Source organism: Culex pipiens, chromosome 2, assembly GCF_016801865.2.
Source record: "Culex pipiens pallens isolate TS chromosome 2, TS_CPP_V2, whole genome shotgun sequence".
Classification (NCBI taxonomy): Eukaryota; Metazoa; Arthropoda; class Insecta; order Diptera; family Culicidae; genus Culex; species Culex pipiens.
This window is the reverse complement of record NC_068938.1, coordinates 50,360,084-50,379,296: the sequence shown is the minus strand read 5'-3', so window position 1 is coordinate 50,379,296 and position 19,213 is coordinate 50,360,084. Positions and strand designations below refer to the sequence as shown.

The 19,213-nt window shown below is 39.5% G+C and overlaps 1 protein-coding gene across 1 annotated transcript in view; it reads right to left on the bottom strand.

Annotated features, from left to right (window-relative positions):
• Window positions 1-13,870: 13,870 nt before the first annotated feature.
• The window catches only part of LOC120423645 (protein naked cuticle homolog), a 78,667-nt gene continuing 73,324 nt past the window's right edge, over window positions 13,871-19,213 (bottom strand). Inside the window, exons 3-6 of the mRNA XM_039587518.2 lie at window positions 18,024-18,128; window positions 17,040-17,962; window positions 16,653-16,970; window positions 13,871-16,592 (exon numbers count right to left, since the gene is read on the bottom strand). Coding sequence (XP_039443452.1) covers window positions 15,785-16,592; window positions 16,653-16,970; window positions 17,040-17,962; window positions 18,024-18,128 — 2,154 coding nt within the window. The 3' untranslated portion in view covers window positions 13,871-15,784. The remainder of the gene's footprint in view (window positions 16,593-16,652; window positions 16,971-17,039; window positions 17,963-18,023; window positions 18,129-19,213) is intronic.

Genomic DNA, 19,213 nt, shown 5'->3' with positions numbered 1-19,213 from the left:
TATACGCTAACTTATTGACACTTTGGCCACTCTGGAACCGATTCCGGAAAATCTGCAGATTGTATGGGAAAAGTTACGTAAACTCAAACTTAGATCACAGGAGGCTGAATAAGCAAACATGCAAGATACATCAGAAAATCAAAAAATGGCAGGACGAAGTTTGCCGTAAAAAGCTTGTTTTACATAGGGGAAATATACCATTTCTCAGCCTATTTCTATTATCGGCCTATCAGCACTTTGATCATGAATTACAGCTTTCTTAAAGGGATTTTGACTGTTCCAATGTAACCAATACCTCAAATAAAAGTGAGCAAGCAAACCTCCATTGTTGATTATTCAAAAATGATGATTAAATAGCGGAAAACTGCAAAAGTGATGAGAATCGGTCGAACGGCTTAGAGTGATTAAAATGGGTATATTTCCCCTATATTTTGCTGGTTCGAATCCCGAGGCGGACGCTCTAAAATTCTAAGTGTAAATATGGGTATCCGGCACCGTCGCTCTGTGCCTTACTCAAACAGGGCGGCGAAGTCCTTGTAGTTAAAAAGAAGACAGTGGTTGGTCTAGCACCGGCCGACAGATATAAAGTCAACTTCGTTTTTTTTTATATATATATTTTACATTGGTGCAACAGGAGACTACACTTTTTGCATTGGCGCTGCAAATCGTGTTGAATAGCACCATGAAGAGGGGGCGTTAATTCGAAGTTTGAGCGAATTTGAGATTTTTGCGCAAATGAGAGTTTTGGCGTAAATCGGAAGAGGGATGGGCCGTTCACTTGTGGAGCGTAAACGGGGTTTTAGTGAAGAAGTGTAGCAGTAATTGCTCAAAACAAGTTTTCATAAGTTTTCTTTTTTTTATATTAAGAGTAGTTCTCTACGATTTCGCAATTTTTTCACGATTTTTAACTTTCCATTTTTTTTGATTTGGATGAAACTTTGCCATTCTATACAAATGTCCATCAATTCTGGGATCTGATCATATTAAATTTATATGCAAATGAATGAATTTCTATATCTTCACAAGGGATTATCTGATCGATTTGGTGTCTTGGGCAAAGCAAAAAAACCGATTTTTTATGTTTTAGGGGACTAAAAAAGACATCTACGGAACTTTAGTGATGGTGCAAAATCTAAGTGTTAACCCTTTGCTGCCCATTTTTTTCGATTTTTTTTATTTTTCCCTTGTCATTTTGAGCAACTTTTGTTCTACGAAAAACTTTACTTCTCTTATTTTATGATGTTTTTGTTTAATTTTTAGTTTTTATATTTGCATTTATCTTGTTTAGTTGATGTTTGTTTTTGGTACTATTTGGCCTATTCTAGCACCTTCTTTGTGATGTTTTTTACAGCCAATTTTTCATTATTTTTTTGTATGTTATTCATATTTTTTTTTTATTCTAGAACAAACCATTATCATTTAAATTGTTAAAAAATGCTTAGAGGTATAGTCTGAGACAATAGAAAAAAAGTACAAAAAATATTAGTGAAAAACACAGCCAAGAAAAACAATCATTTTTTAAAACAAGTCACACGTTCTACCCTAATTTTTTTCAAATTTTAAGAGTTCTTCTTTCCATTGCTTTTTAAAGGTCGAAAATTTGTTAAAAAATTGATTTTTGGCGAATTATTAGATCGAACCCCGTCTAGAGGTGGGGTTAAACTGATCATAACTCGGAAACTACTGGTCCGATTTTCAATTGACTTTTCTTTGCATTCCCTATGTCAAAAGAAGCAATTTTGCATCATTTGTTTTTCCATACAAGTCTCCATACAATTTTGAGGGCTGGAATGGGTATGGAAACGTATGAAATTTTGTATCTTTGGACGGAATTTTCTGAAAATCTGAAAAATTAGATAAGAAACTTCATTTTTGGGTCAAACATTTATAACAGACTTCTTGAGTATAAAAAATGAAAAAAGATAATTATGAATATATTTCTATCGATTCCTTGACTTTTCTGAAGAAACGTCCTAGAAAATCGATAAAAAGTAACAAAGTTGCTACAGGAAACAAAGATATATTTCGATTTACCCCAGAAAATGTTCCGACCTCTCTCACAAACAAAATTTAAAAAAAAATAAAATAATTAACATATTAAAAAAATACTATCAACGCCTGAAAAGCACCATAGAGATGATGAAAATATTTTGATAATAAGATTTCAAAGAAAGTTTCAAAAAGCAAAGCAATCCACTTTAACGACCCCCGGGTCTTTTGTGGTCTCTGTTGCAAGTTTCTGCTCATTTCTAGGCGTCCGAAGGTTATGTGTGGTGAGTCACCCAAAACCTCTTTTACGCAAATGGACCGACGTTTTACTTCCCCATCCGATAGAAGGCCAGGAGGATAAGGCGGGAATCGAACCCGCGCCCCATGGCAACTTAGGGATCGGCAGCCGAAGCCGCTAACCACCGCGCCACGAGGCCCTCAACAACACGTTTCACAACACGTAAAAAAAATAATCATAAAAAGTTAGCTTAAGCAACATAAAAATGATAAAAAGTTGCGCCTTGTGATGAAATAAAAATGTTAAATAAAACAATTTGACTACCTTTTTGAAAATAAAATTTCACTAGAGGTGCCCTCATGACAAAATAAAAAAAAAATAAAAAGTAGAGCAACATAAAAAAAGATCAAAGATATTTTGAAAAAAGGACTTTACCAGCGGCGTTTTGTTAAAATAAAAACAAAATAAAATTATTTGACTATCGGTGCTCCTCAAGCTATAAAGACTGTTCAAAACTAGTCAAACAAAGTGTGCCAACCGGCGCAAAAAATTGTTGTAGCTAGAACGTTAAACAGAATTTTTATTTTGTTATGTTATCGTACGCCAAACTTTGTTTGGCTCTTATTAAACAGTCTTTATGTTGCTAGAGGGGCGACGATAGTCAAACTTTTTTTGTTGAATGTTTTAATTTTGTCATAATAGCGTTTCCAGTAAAATCTTATTTTTAAAATATTTTTATCATTTTTAAGCTGCTTTGGGCACCGATTAATCAACTTTTTTTTCAATAATTTTACCAATTTTTTTCCCCACTCATAAGGGCGCCTCCAGTAAAACTTACATATTGAGAATTTACATAGAAATGTTTACGTCATAGGGGCGCCCCCATTCCATTTTCCATATCGAGAATTTGCATGAATTTTTTTAGTCGTAGGGGCGACTCAAGTCAAATTTTTCATATCGAGAATTTGCATGATTTTTTTTAGTCATAAGGACGCCTCCAGTCAAATTTTCATAACAAAATTTGTATGATTTTTTTGAAGTCGTAGTGGCGCCTCCCATTAAATTTTCATATTAAGAATTTTCATAAAAATGTTTAAGTCATAGGGGCGCCTTCAGTCAATTTTCATAATAAGAAATTGTATGATTTTTTTAAAGTCGTAGGTTTCGCATCCATTAAATTTTTCATAGCGAAAATTTTCATGAATTTTTAAGTCGTAGGGGCGCTTCCTGTCAAAATTTTAATATTGAAAATTTGTTTAAAAAAATTTAAGTCGTAGGGGCGCCACCAGTTAAATTTTCATAATAAGAATTTGTATGATTTTTTTAAGTCATAAGGGCGCCTCAATCCAAGTTGCCATATCGAGAATATGCCTTTAAAGTCGTAGGGGCGTCTTCAGATATATTTTTACATTGAGAATATGTATTTAAAAAATAATTCATAGGGGCGCTTCCAGTCAATTTTTCATATCCAGAATTTGCATGATTTTTTAAGTCGTAGTTGTTGAGAATATGTTTAAACAAATTAGATCGTAGGGGCGCCTCCAGTTAAATTTTCATAATAAAATTTGAACGATTTTTTTTAAGTCGTAGTGGTGCCTCCAATCAATTTTTCATATCGAGAATTTGCATGATTTTTTTAAGTCGTAGGGGCGCCTCCAATTCAATTTTCATATCGAGAATTTTCATAAAAATGTTTCAGTCATAGGGGCGCCTACAATCAAATTATAATATCGAGAATTTTCATGTTTTTTCAAGTCATAAGGGCGCCTCCATTCAATTTTTCATATCGAAAATTTGCATGATTTTTTTAAGTCGTAATGGAGCCTCCAATTAAATTTTCATATTGAGAATTTTCATAAAAATGTTTAAGTCATAGAGGCGCCTCCAGTCAATTTTGATAATAAGAAATTGTATGAATTTTTTAAAGTCGTAGGTTTCGCATCCATTAAATTTTTCATAGCGAAATTTTTCATGATTTTTTAAGTCGTAGGGGCACCTCCTGTCAAGTTTTTAATATTGAGAATTTGTTTTAAAAAATTAAGTCGTAGGGGTGGCACCAGTTAAATTTTCATAATAAAAATTTGTATGATTTTTTTTGAGTCATAAGGGCGCCTCAATCCAAGTTGCCATATCGAGCATATGCCTTTAAAGTCGTAAGGGCGTCTTCAGTCATATTTTTACATTGTGAATTTGTATTTAAAAATATAATTCATAGGGGCGCTTCCAGTCAATTTTTCATATCCAAAATTTGCATGATTTTTTTAAGTCATAGGGGTGCCTCCAGTCAAATTTTGAATGTTGAGAATATGTTTAAAAACAATTAGGTCGTAGGGGCGCCTCCAGTTAAATTTTCATATTGAGAATTTTCATAAAAATGTTTCATTCATAGTCATAGGTCAAATTTCATAATAAGAATTTCTATGATTTTTTTAAGTCATAAGAGCGCCTCCAGTCAAATTTTCATTATAAAATTTGCATGTTTTTTTAAGTCGTAGGGGCGCCTCCAGTCAAATTTTTATATGGCATATTCGTATTGAAAAAAATTAAGTCTTAGGGGCGCGTCCAGTTAAATTTTCATAATTTTCATAAAAATGTTTTAGTCATAGGGGCGCCTCCAGTCAATTTTTTCATATTGAGAATTTGCATGATTTTTTTAAGTCATAAGGGCGCATTCAGTCAAATTTTCATTTGTATGATTTTTTTAAAGTATTAGGGGCACCTCCAGTCAAATTTTTATATTGCATATTCGCATTGAAAAAAATCAAGTCTTAGGGGCGCCTCCAGTTAAATTTTCATAATTTTCATAAACATGTTTTAGTCATAGGGGCGCCTCCAGTCAAATTTTTCATATTGAGAATTTGCATGATTTTTTTAAGTCATAAGGGCGCCTCCAGTCAAATTTTCATAACAAAATTTGTATAATTTTTTTTAAGTTGTAGGGGCGCCTCCATTCATTTTTTCATATCGAGAATTTGCATGATTTTTTTGAGTCGTAGGCGCGCCTCCAGTCAAATTTTTATGTTGCATATTCGTATCGAAAAAAAATAAATCTAAGGGGCGCGACCAGTTAAATTTTCATAATTTTCATAAAAATGTGGTAGTCATAGGGGCGCCTCCAGTCAAATTTTTCATATTGAGAATTTGCATGATTTTTTTAAGTCATAAGGGCGCCTCCAGTCATTTTTTATAATGAAAATAATATGATTTTTTTAAAGTCGTAGGGGTGCCTCCATTCAATTTTTCATATCGAGAATCTGCATGATTTGTTTAAGACGTAGGGGCGCCTTCAGTCAAATTTTTATATTGCATATTCGTATTGAAAAAAATTAAGTCATAAGGGCGCGAGAATTTGCATGATTTGTTTAAGACGTAGGGGCGCCTCCAGTCAAATTTTTATATTGCATATTCGTATTGAAAAAAATTAAGTCTTAGGGGCGCGTCCAGTTAAATTTTCATAATTTTCATAAAAATGTTTTAGTCATAGGGGCGCCTCCAGTCAAATTTTTCATATTGAGAATTTGCATGATTTTTTTAAGTCATAAGGGCGCGAGAATTTGCATGATTTGTTTAAGACGTAGGGGCGCCTCCTGTCAAATTTTTATATTGCATATTCGTATTGAAAAAAATTAAGTCTTAGGGGCGCGTCCAGTTAAATTTTCATAATTTTCATAAAAATGTTTTAGTCATAGGGGCGCCTCCAGTCAATTTTTTCATATTGAGAATTTGCATGATTTTTTTAAGTCATAAGGGCGCCTCCAGTCAAATTTTCATAACAAAATTTGTATGATTTTTTTTAAGTCGTAGGGGCGCCTCCATTCATTTCTTCATATCGAGAATTTGCATGAATTTTTTGAGTCGTAGGCGCGCCTCCAGTCAAATTTTTATATTGCATATTCGTATCGAAAAAAATTAAGTCTAAGGGGCGCGACCAGTTAAATTTTCATAATTTTCATAAAAATGTGGTAGTCATAGGGGCGCCTCCAGTCAAATTTTTCATATTGAGAATTTGCATGATTTTTTTAAGTCATAAGGGCGCGAGAATTTGCATGATTTGTTTAAGACGTAGGGGCGCCTCCTGTCAAATTTTTATATTGCATATTCGTATTGAAAAAAATTAAGTCTTAGGGGCGCGTCCAGTTAAATTTTCATAATTTTCATAAAAATGTTTTAGTCATAGGGGCGCCTCCAGTCAATTTTTTCATATTGAGAATTTGCATGATTTTTTTAAGTCATAAGGGCGCATTCAGTCAAATTTTCATTTGTATGATTTTTTTAAAGTATTAGGGGCACCTCCAGTCAAATTTTTATATTGCATATTCGTATTGAAAAAAATTAAGTCTTAGGGGCGCCTCCAGTTAAATTTTCATAATTTTCATAAACATGTTTTAGTCATAGGGGCGCCTCCAGTCAAATTTTTCATATTGAGAATTTGCATGATTTTTTTAAGTCATAAGGGCGCCTCCAGTCAAATTTTCATAACAAAATTTGTATGATTTTTTTTAAGTCGAGAATTTGCATGATTTTTTTGAGTCGTAGGCGCGCCTCCAGTCAAATTTTTATATTGCATATTCGTATTGAAAAAAATTAAGTCTAAGGGGCGCGACCAGTTAAATTTTCATAATTTTCATAAAAATGTGGTAGTCATAGGGGCGCCTCCAGTCAAATTTTTCATATTGAGAATTTGCATGATTTTTTTAAGTCATAAGGGCGCCTCCAGTCATTTTTTATAATGAAAATAATATGATTTTTTTAAAGTCGTAGGGGTGCCTCCATTCAATTTTTCATATCGAGAATTTGCATGATTTTATTAAGTCGTAGGGGCACCTCCAGTTCAATTTTCATAATTTTCATAACAATGCTTTAGTCATTAGGGCGCCTCCAGTCAAATTTTTCATATCGAGAATTTTCATGATTTTTTCAAGTCATAAGGGCGCCTCCAGTCAATTTTTATAATAAAATTAATATGATTTTTTTAAAGTCGTAGGGGCGCCTCCATTCAATTTTTCATATCGAGAATTTGCATGATTTGTTTAAGACGTAGGGGCGCCTCCAGTCAAATTTTTATATTGCATATTCGTATTGAAAAAAATTAAGTCTTAGGGGCGCGTCCAGTTAAATTTTCATAATTTTCATAAAAATGTTTTAGTCATAGGGGCGCCTCCAGTCAAATTTTTCATATTGAGAATTTGCATGATTTTTTTAAGTCATAAGGGCGCGAGAATTTGCATGATTTGTTTAAGACGTAGGGGCGCCTCCTGTCAAATTTTTATATTGCATATTCGTATTGAAAAAAATTAAGTCTTAGGGGCGCGTCCAGTTAAATTTTCATAATTTTCATAAAAATGTTTTAGTCATAGGGGCGCCTCCAGTCAATTTTTTCATATTGAGAATTTGCATGATTTTTTTAAGTCATAAGGGCGCCTTCAGTCAAATTTTCATTTGTATGATTTTTTTAAAGTATTAGGGGCACCTCCAGTCAAATTTTTATATTGCATATTCGTATTGAAAAAAATCAAGTCTTAGGGGCGCCTCCAGTTAAATTTTCATAATTTTCATAACAATGCTTTAGTCATTAGGGCGCCTCCATTCAAATTTTTCATATCGAGAATTTGCATGATTTTATTAAGTCGTAGGGGCGCCTCCAGTTCAATTTTCATAATTTTCATAACAATGCTTTAGTCATTAGGGCGCCTCCAGTCATTTTTTATAATAAAATTAATATGATTTTTTTAAAGTTGTAGGGGCGCCTCCATGCAATTTTTCATATCGAGAATTTGCATGATTTGTTTAAGACGTAGGGGCGCCTTCAGTCAAATTTTTATATTGCATATTCATATTGAAAAAAAATAAGTCTTAGGGGCGCGTTCAGTTAAATTTTCATAATTTTCATAAAAATGTTTTAGTCATTAGGGCGCCTCTAGTCAAATTTTTCATATCGATTTGAAAAAAAAAAAATCCCTTTGGCATTTTAGCAACATAGTTAAAAAAAAATCGGCCCTTCGGGCCGAGGGGCGCATGGGGTGTAACTAACTTAATTTGCCAGGGGGGGGTTAAACCCCTAAACCCCCCCCCCCTTGTACACGGCCCTGGAATATACCCAGAATCCAGGGCTGTCTCATTGTTCCCCACTCTTTTCAGCTCATGGGTAACAATGAGACACTTTGATTTTTCTTCATGAAACTTTTCAAAATCTAGGGAAATCCTTCAAAACAATAAATTGGAAGTGATTTTTGATATATTTATTGAGTTTTAACTTCATTTAACCAAAAATATATATAGAATTAAAATACTTTTAAGTATAACTTTTGTTAATTAAAGTTTCAAGTTGGCAAAATTGCTTTAAAATGTTCAAGGCAAGTCACCTGCAATGGAACAATACAAAAATAATATGATATGATTACTAGAAAAGTATTGATTTTCGTAGAGTGACTCATTGTTCCCCACCTGTTTCATTGTTCCTGCCAAGTGCGTCTACAATGAGACACTTGAATAGCTCTGGCTGTAGAGGTTGGATCGATCTCATATTTTGGTCAATGTTAGAACACATTAAAAAAAAAGAAAATGCAACAAAAAGCTCATTAAAACATGCTGATGAAAAAAATACAAAAATCGTTGAAAGTTTAAAACCAAAAGTGTCTCATTGATGACTACCCTACCCTACATTAAATTTCCCATAAAATAACATATTCCAAAGTTGTTTAGAGTAGTGTGCCGAAAAATGGCAGAGTTTTTAATAGTAGTTTATGCAACAAGTTGCAAAAAGAGGATTTTTTCAGCACGAGTCTAACATTTATCCAACGAGGTTCACCGAGTTGGATAAATACGACGAGTGCTGAAAAAATCATGTTTTGCAAGGAGTTCCATACAACATTTTTTGCAATTTCGAAAAACACCCATTGAGTGAAATTTTAAGTCGAATTTTCATGTATTTTGTCAAAAAGTCGTTTAAATCAAAAAAATGTTGAAAAGTGTTACTTTTCGAAACAAGTGCTGAAAAGTTCAACTTTTCAGCACCCATTTCAGTGCTGAAAAGTAGAACTTTTCAGAATTTATTTTGAAAAGTGTTGCTATTCGATTCTGTTATTTTTGGTACAGAAAAGTAGGCTATTTCGTCGTTCAAGAATGACAGGAAAAGTAAGTAGTTTCACGACGGAATTGCAAAAAAGTAGTTTATAGAAGAGCAAATAGAAGATTTTTTCAGCACGAGTCGTACATTTATCCAATGAGGTTTACTTCTTTTTGCAACTTGTTGCATAAACTACTATTGCGTCTTTTCGCTGAAAGACACGCTTTTTTCGGAATTCTGAGTACGCCATGAAATCAAGGGTCTAATTTTACATAAAAGTCCCTTTGACACCAAGTTCCGAAATCGTCAGGCTGCAATTTTTTTTAAATAATCTTTTCTCTGTATTGTGACGACTGGAATTGTGAATGTGCCCACTGTGCATTCGTCGCTGGACTCGAACTCGGCCTCAATGCCGAGCCTCGACTGTCGTTGACAGCGCGTCATTGTTTACTGTGTGTTGTCATGTGGTTGAAATAAATGTTATTAACTTGATTGATTGAAACAGTTCGCACGCATTTTATTGCTCTTGACGAGATTTGTCCGTTTGTTTTAATTAATTGTGCGATTTATCTTTACACCCCAAGACCGAGATTCGGCCTGCCTCCGGTGGTCTATGGGGTCGTAAAAGTGGCGACGAGACGGTGACTTTTGGCCGAATTTTCAACCGGCAAAAGTTGAACCCGCGAAGGAGGAGGCAGCACACGGCGAGATGGAAGGTGTTCCGGGAAAAGTCGTTGGCGTCGGCGCGGAGCTGATGGTGGACGGACAGCAAGAAGCACCGTTGGCAGCCGGTCAGCAGCAACAATTCCAGATCGAGTCGCTCCTCCAGAGTTCTCCACAGGCGGCGCAGTACATCGAGTTGTTTGTTCAGCAGCGAGGTTATGTAGCGGAGTTGTTCCGACGTGAGCAAGAGGTGGTTCAACGCCAGCTGGCAGAAATGCACCAGCAGCAGCTGGACTTCATGCAGCAGCAAGGCCACCTAGTGCGGGACATCTTGACGGCGCTGATCGCGGCGGAACAGAACCGGGAGACTCGCGATGGCGATCGAGCGCGCCACGAGGAGAACAACAACAAAGAAATTGAGGTTAGTTTCGGTGTAAGCGGACATTGTGTGGAGCATCTGGCCACGTCATCGACCGAAACAACGCTCAACACCGGTTGTCAGCTAATGAACCCATCTACATTCGGGCCAGGAACGGCCGCGGATGCCCTCGAGGCGGATTTCAAGAACTCGGTGCCGGCAACGATCGGAACATTGGAATTCCAGAGCACAAAAGCACCTGTGCTGGCCGGACTGGAGTGGATTCTTAACCCGGGAGGCGATTACGAGAACCTGTCCCAACCACCCGGAGCGATAGTTTCGCTGGGTACGTCGCAGCAGCTGACGCAGTCGACGCTGGCTGGACCGCAGTGCACTTTTGGTTGCCTTGATGACGTCAAGGGCCTGTGCCGAAAGGTGATTTTTCGAGACGCGTTGACGGAGCAGAAAGTTCAGGCGGGGAGGAACACCAACACTCAAGCGCTGAATGTCGATCTGAAGGCGTTCGGAAGCACCCCAAACCAGTTTATTGTGGGTGGTGCTCCGCCAGCAGAAGTAAAATTCGAGCGCATTCGAACGAAGTTGGAATTCGAGCCGCCGCCATCATCACCAGCAACATTGGCTCAAGCGAACGAGCCCGACCGGATCGATTCACGCAGTTGGAAATGTCCACCACTCGAGATGGTGTGCGTGAAACGAAGGTTTGTCAGTAAGCGAAACTGGGAGCCTGGTGCTGAAAGAGATTGTGTCGGCATTGTGATGATTACCGTCCGGACACGATCGCGTGCTAACCGCCTACTTGGATGGGCTGACTTGGATCCCGGACCGGATGCAGCAGTGTTGCCAACGATGCTCGTAGTCATCTGGCTGGAACCATGGAGCTTGACGAAACTGAAGTCGTGTGCAGCACTTCCGACGTTTTGGGAGGCTTCGCATCAACCGGGAAGTATGGCGCAACTAACGACGACTGGTGTTATGGACATCTTCCGACGCAGCTTCCCGTTGGCCCAGTTTTTTACTTCATCCACATCAATGTCACCCCAGCAGTCCACATCGGCAGGAAGTGGACGTGCCCCGTCGGTACAGGTGCCATGCTGTTCTTCAGGTGAAGATCGACGCAGTGGTCCGACCCGTACCGCCTATATTAAGTGGGGGGATATTGTGACGACTGGAATTGTGAATGTGCCCACTGTGCATTCGTCGCTGGACTCGAACTCGGCCTCAATGCCGAGCCTCGACTGTCGTTGACAGCGCGTCATTGTTTACTGTGTGTTGTCATGTGGTTGAAATAAATGTTATTAACTTGATTGATTGAAACAGTTCGCACGCATTTTATTGCTCTTGACGAGATTTGTCCGTTTGTTTTAATTAATTGTGCGATTTATCTTTACACCCCAAGACCGAGATTCGGCCTGCCTCCGGTGGTCTATGGGGTCGTAAAACTCTGCATCTTGGCATTTTTTTTTAAATTGCTGAGAACATTCTTTTTAATTCGTTTGAAGACTTTCAAAATCGGACCGTTGGTTGCTGTAACACAGCAATGCATTGTTAAAAAATCGATATTTAAGGATTGATCAAACATTATCCTGTATCTTTAACTAGGGAAATTTTACAAATGTTCAACGCTTTCTAACATTGGAATTTGAAGCACGGTTCTATTTTGATAATTTTGTTCAAAACAAATTTTAAAGTACTTTTCAATTGCAAATTCGGCTTTTAAAATTGTTTTAGATATTTTTTTATTTGTTTTCAACACCTTTCAAAATTTATGAATAAAAAAAATTCATAACCCGTGAAAACAAATTATCCATACTTCTGTTTGGAACAAAAGTTGCCATTTTATGTCAATTTTACAAATTTGAACGAACATCATAAACCATTTAAAGTCTAATTTTTTAACATTTCATAGGGATAAAAACAAAGTGAACGATTAAGGTGAAATTAAAAAATGCTTCCCCAATTTAATTTTAAAAAAATTTAGGCGGTTTCAAATATTTTTCAAAGTTTATAAGAGGCTCTAAAAATCAGGGGGCAATTTTTCTTTTTCTTTTAAAAAACTTCAACACAAAAAATGAAATAGACGGCTTCCATGGAATAAAAAAAGACAGGGATTTCGGATATCACTTGAAAGAAACAATCACGCGTATTTTCAACTTCAAACATTTTGTGTATATTTTGCTTCGACGTCCTTCCCGTAGGAAAATTTCTAGTATAAAAAAAATCGATTCTTTACAAGCAATTATTGAATAAATTAGTCTTAACCGCTTAACACAAGTACCGCGGGGTGGTCCCCCATGTTCAGCACCGTGTTTTCCAAACGAACCATTTCGAAAGTCAGGAAAGTCACGGCGCAAAATATGGGTTCTCCGCCACCGCAGTACATACAAATCAGACACCTTAACCTAGATGTGTTTGAGGGGAACAGAAAATAAAGTCAGAGAGAAGAAATACAATAATTTTTTCGAGGTTTCTTGATTTTAAACTAATAAAACGAGCCAAAATTTGTTTAAATGATAACTAAATTTCCGAACGTTTGTTTTTTACGCAACAAGACGCAAAGCTTAAATTTAGAGTTTTTGAAAAGCCTCACACCGCCTGTAAGCATTAAATTTTGAGTTTTTTTTCTGATAACATGCCTCTTCTTAAAAATCAAATAAAGTTGTATGTTTTATTCCAATGTTCAAATTCGTATAATTTTGATAAATTTTAATTTTAATTTTTTCGTACCACCTAACCTAGTCGAAATTCATGGCCGCTGAAAGCTTAAGGTAAAGTGTTTTATTTCGTTTTTTTTTAATTCTAAGCCGAATGTGTGATTAGTCAAATTTTTTATTTATAATAAGAAGATTTTTTGCCGATAATTTTCATGAAACTGAACGTAAACAAAAAAGAAGAAGTTGTAAATTTTGAAACTACCAAAAAAATAGAAGGAATAGTGAACACTAGTTTAAAGGTAAATCGTTGTTCTGGATAAGTTTCTTCGGGTTGTGAAAGAGCTACTAGCACTTAGCTTTACAGTCGTAATAATAATAATAACATGAAATCAGTCTTGTAAGTTTCCGTTAATATATATTTCCCCATTGTTTTCTCATTTTTCCGCAAATCCGGCTTCGCTTAACCGACTTATTACCAAATATTTATGTACACCTTAGCAATGCTACACGGGCGCGACTTTCACGAAAAAGTCGCTTTAGGTGGGAAAATACTTCGTGTTTTTGTTTGTTTGTTTCCGATTGCGACAGGAAATCAGCGCGCGATCACACGAACCGATTGTGTGTTTCGCACGCGTCCGACAGAGTTGTAGAGAGTGGTGAGGAAAATCTTGGAATAAATAAATACATTCACCGAAAAAAATTATAAACACGTACAACTAGAGGCGCGCCTTAATGATTACACGGGTACACACCGCACAGTGAACTGAACTGAATTTACAATTACAAACTTTGACTTGTGACGTCGCTAATAGGGAATATTTGGCTGCAGCAACTAACAGTTAACACTATTGCTAAGATTTTTGTATTGTTTCGTGAGTTTTGTCTTCTTTTCTTATTTCTCTTGCGATGGTTTTTCAAATCAGCTACACAATGCAATAGGATATTTGAGTAACCTTTGGAGCAGGTTCAATTAGCTTTAAGAGTTTAGGTTTTTTTTTCGAATTCATACGTATACGAGATAAATTTGTTAGTAGCTGTGCGAATCGAAAATAATTCTCACAACAGTTGCGTATAGGTAAGTTGCGTTGAGATTCTTAAGTACTCTTCGATCGCGGTTCGACATAATTTGGATAGTGTGTGTGTGTTTTTGTGGTCTTACTCGCTAGTCGTTCAAATCCTTCAATTTTGTTCTAAATTGTACACACGCAAGCACACTCGCACGCATCAAACGCACCCAAACGTCACAATCTTGATTCGATTGGAGTTGAACAGATAAATTACCGCGCGTTTTTGTTTGTTTGTTAACAACTAATCAGTGTAAAGTAATGGCTTTTAGTTTGTTTCAGTGTAGAAATGTGCGCTAGTTGTTTGTGGTATGAGGTCATTTCAACGAATCATCGTTGCTGTTAACGTGTCGCAGTAGGCCTGGCCATTAAAAAGAAGGGTGTTAAGAGTAATCACCTCAGCATTGGCAAGAATCCTCTAAAAAGACTAGCTGCGCTGGGGTGATTAAATAAAATTAGAAATGAATTTCAGATAACCAGTACTAATGCTCCCAATTAAAATTAAACCTGTCCAAAATATTTTACATAATTTTAAAAAAATGTGTCAAGAATTATTGAATTTTCTAGACGATATACGATAGACAAAAGCAAATACAAAATAAAACAAGAAGAGGCGAATTTTGAACCAAATTTGCCACCTCCAAGGTGATGCCCTTAACCCTTTTTTTATTCTTGACAAAGCTACAAAATTTAATTGTAAAATTTTACCATTTTGGAGTGTAAATAAATCAAAATACAAATTAATTTTAATCCAGACATCTAAAAAACGATTCAAAAATTCATTCCGCGCTCGACTTGGTGAGAGCATCTCTACCGTGGAAAGTGAAAAAAATCTAGAGTTTAAATTGAAAAGATCCTATAATCATATAGAATCCCATAGCTTATTTTAGGAGCTTTAAAAAATTCTAGAAATTAACTTGAACAACTTTAATATTTGAATTAGCAATCTCTTGAATATGCCATTGACCCAATATTATTGTTTCTTAAGGCAACAAAAACATACTTTTAATTTCAATTTATTCCCAAATAAAATGTTTTCTTCGAAAAAAATTGTGTAAAAAAAATTGATGGAGTTGCTAGAAATTTTATTGAAAATAAAAATTTAATAAAAATAATCGCGATCTTCATGAGAGCATGTTTACCGTGGAAGGCTTGAATTTCAAAAAGTTCATAACATTGAATTTAAAACCAACACGGTGGAGATACCCTTGAACACATTTTGGCTGGAATGATTTTAATTTACTTTATTTTGATATGGAAATATAATTTGAAAATAACTACATTTCAGCAAACAATTTATCCTGTAAGATAGCCATTAATCAAATTTGAAAGTCTAAAAGAAGCATTAAGAAATTTGAAAGAAAATACAAAACAATTTTTTTTTGTAAATTAAATCAAAAATTATGACCGACTTGATAAGGGTATCTCTACAGTGGCAAGCAAAACAAAGTTATTTTAGCAACTAAAATTTTTGATTTTGCTCTCTTTATAGTGGAGATGCCCTTAAAACTAAATAATTCAAAGAAGTACAGTCAACAAAGATAATTCTTTGGGATGCTTTGATATCAAACTGATTCTCCCTCAACCCCCCTTCCAGCGCACAATACCCCGTTAACCCCCCCTCATACAACCACAAAACCCTCACTAGTCCAACAACTCAAGCTCCAAGCGTCTATTTCCGGCCGCCGAGGGCGTCGTCGCACCGCCTCCTCCTCCCCCACCACCGTCCAACCCTCAGGACTCGTCCGGGTCGTTCTCAAAGTGGTGATAGTGGTGGTGGATGTGCTCGTGCACGTACCGATGCACCGCAGTAGTGGAAGCAGCCGAAGCCGAGGATCCCGAGTTGCCACCCAGCACCGAGCCCGCCGTTCCATCCGCGTGGCGGTGCGTCGGAGTGCTCGCGGACGATTGCGGCGGCTGCTGCTGCTGCTGCTGCTGGGGCAAGGGAAAATCCTCCTCGGCGTCGGACATGCGGATCAGGTTCTCGCACTCGCTCGGGTCGGCGTTGACCGGGATGGACGCGTACTGCAGCTGGATCAGGTTCTGCTCCAGGGCTGGGGACGGCTTTTCGGCCGTTGGCAGTGCGGTCGAGGTGGAAATCGTTTTGGTCGTGTGGTGCGTCCGGATGTTCTTCTTGGTCGCCGAGCTGATGAGGCATTCTTTGTTGAAGACTTTCTTGGGGGTGACGACGCTTAGTTCGGCGATGTCTTCGGTGATTTTGAGGTTTTCCAGCAGGAGATCTGCGGCGAGCACGTTGTCAAGTTTGGCTGTCCTCGGGATGATCTCCTCTTTGCTTTTGGATCGCTTAAGTTTGAGGGCGGCAGCCGTCCGGGGACCTCCTCGTTCGGCCATCTCTTCCGCCAGCTTCAGCTTGTTGACCAGCTTTGGGCTGCGGTTGTCGAGCCACTTCTCAACCTGGTTGATCGATCGGGTGAGCTTCTGCTCGGCCGATAGATTCGGGTACTGCTGGTTGAGCACCGCCGTACTGAGTTTCACCTGGTGACCATGGGTCCGGTTGGTGACCGCAAGGCGTTGTTCCTTCCTGAAAAGAAAGCGTTCAAATGAGTATAATTCAGCTTGAACTTCGCGTTACGCATCGCACCTCTTCGCCTTGGCATGCGCGACGTGATGCTGCAGAATCCTGCTCGGCGTTACGGTCGCGACCGGCAGGGCCGTGAAGACCCCACCGTTGGCGACAACTCCGCCATGCAGGGCTGCATGCTTCGCCGAAGCGGCCGCCGCACAGATCGTCTGGTGCAGATAGGAATCGTAACCGCACAGGTTAGTCTCGTGGTGGGCGGCAACCACCAGCGTCTGGTCGGCACCGATCATGCTGCACTGCTGCTGTTGATCGCCGCTGACGCGGGCCGATATCGTGTGCGACCGGTGGCGATGCTTTGGTGAATTTTCCAGGGGTTTCCTGAATTGGGGGAGAAAGCAACTGTTTGAGTAACTTGACGAAGCGATTCAACGGGGTCTCAAAACCTACCTATTTGGTTGAAAACAGAGACTGTTCTTCACCATGCTATCCCGGATGATCTCGATCAGCTCCCGGCGGCAGAGTGAACTCTTCCAGCACTCCTCCTTGTCGACGATCAAGTTCTCGTAGCAGTTCTCGTTACCAACCGACAGGCTGCGCACCCGTGGCCGGCTGAACTCCTCCGCCAGTTTGGTGGCCTTCCGCGAGGAGCGTGACTTGCGAACTACCTTGCGTTTCGCTCGACTGACGGCCGCTGCCGTTGCGGCCACCGCTGCGGAGGTCGCAGCCGGAATGACCAACGTCGCCCCCAGTGGAAGCGTCTCGTCCATCACGTAACGTTCCAGCGTGCAGTCTTGGCAGACAAGCGTCGTCGAGGTGGCGGAGTTGTTCAGCGCAGTCGTCGTGGCCGGGCTTTGGAGATTGCTCTTGGCTGCTGTCTGCAGGTTGCAGCACTTCAGATTGCTGATGCTTTCGTAAATGTGTTCGGTCTTCAGATTTTTGCTCTTTCCGTTGAGATTGTTGTGAATCGTGGTCTCCACCGCTTCGGAACTCTTGCTGAGTCCTGTCGCGGGACCATCGACCACATCCTCTCCACCACCAGCCCCCTTGGACTCTTTCGTCTTCACGTTGTTGTTGTTGTTGTTGATACTCACGCTGGTATTCGCTACCACCGTGTTCGCCCGACCTCGCATCGCCGCCACCCGCGGGCAGTTCTCCGACGTGTCACTGCCATCGTCGTCCGACAGCAGCTTCCGGGGTCGGTAGCGTCGTCGCGGCGTTATAACGGCCTTCTTGGTGGGCGCCGGGTTCGACTTGCTTTTGCCGTCCGGGGACACGGTCAGCCGCACGTTGATCGTCTTGCTGCCGTAATGAGGAACTACTACCGATTTGCCTATGGACTCGTAGATCGTGGACACAATGCCAGCGATGTCCTGGGAAGAATAAAACAATCGTTTAGAATACCAACTTACAAAGGTCGTCAACCATGCTTACATCTTTGGTGATTTTGCCGTGACCGTCCAGGTCGTACAGCGTGAACGAAAACTGCAGCGGCTGGGGCTTCTTGCCGTCCTCCAGCGACACGTCGCAGGTGAACTCCTGAAAAAGAGAGACAGACAAACAAACGCAAGGTCATTCCACGCTCCATTAGTGACCACAACGGTGCTTACGATAAGATAAGTTTTAAAAGCTTCTTTGAACTTCCCAGTCGTCATCGTCGTCGTCGTCGTCTAAAATCCCACGAGTCACCGCGCGATCACCACCACGGCTTACGCTAATGGATTCTCGCTGTTTCTTGCGAGCTGCGCGAGTCAGCGGTTCCAACCGCGATAACGCGCGCGGGAAGAAAGTCGGGTATACCTGGAGGTAATCCTCCGACGGTCGGCGAAATCGACCGGATTACGGGGCTGTCAAGGCTTGCCTGCAGCTAATCAATCTCCATTAAAGCGCTTATCAGGCGGTCTCATTCTCCGGAGGGGAATAGCGAATGAATTATTGCCTCGGCAAACATATCGGGAAGCGGTGGCAGAGCGCCATCGGAGATACCGGTGGACCGAGCCAGACAGTGCGGAGTTTTATCGCAGCTCTGAGTCAGTTAAATCGATACTCGTGGAACTGTTTGGCATGCACTTTACTACGGTTAGAGAAGCGCCATTATGGCGAATGTGACAGTTGGCCAGAAGGTTTTATAGCAGTCGCTATAAAGTGGTAGAGTTTTGGTTGAATTTAATATGTGTTGCCGACTGGAGTCTCGTGCCGCAGGCACTGATAAGAGTCCCTTGCGGCAACTGGCGGAAACAACAAAGCCAATGCAGATCGGTCTGGCCACTTCATTCACCAATGAGGCTAGGGTAGCTCCAGAAAGCGTTGGCAAAAGTGAATCCCAGCTTTTCCCAGCGCTCAGAATGGCCAACTCAACCCGCGCGACTGATAACGCGGCTACTATCGGTGGCGGCACGGCAAAGCCATTTTATTTATTTACTGCGCGGGGCCCGCCGTTTATGGGTGCAAAACTACTAATAATAAACCGCAAGCCGGGCTCGCGCGCCCCCTTCAAAGTGAATCGCTCTGTAAATATAACAGAAATCATACACATTTAATATTGCACACTTCAAAGGGCGAAACGCCATCCGGAAATGTTTGATAAGAGAGCGGCACTGCACCGGCTGTGGAAGTGGCCATGG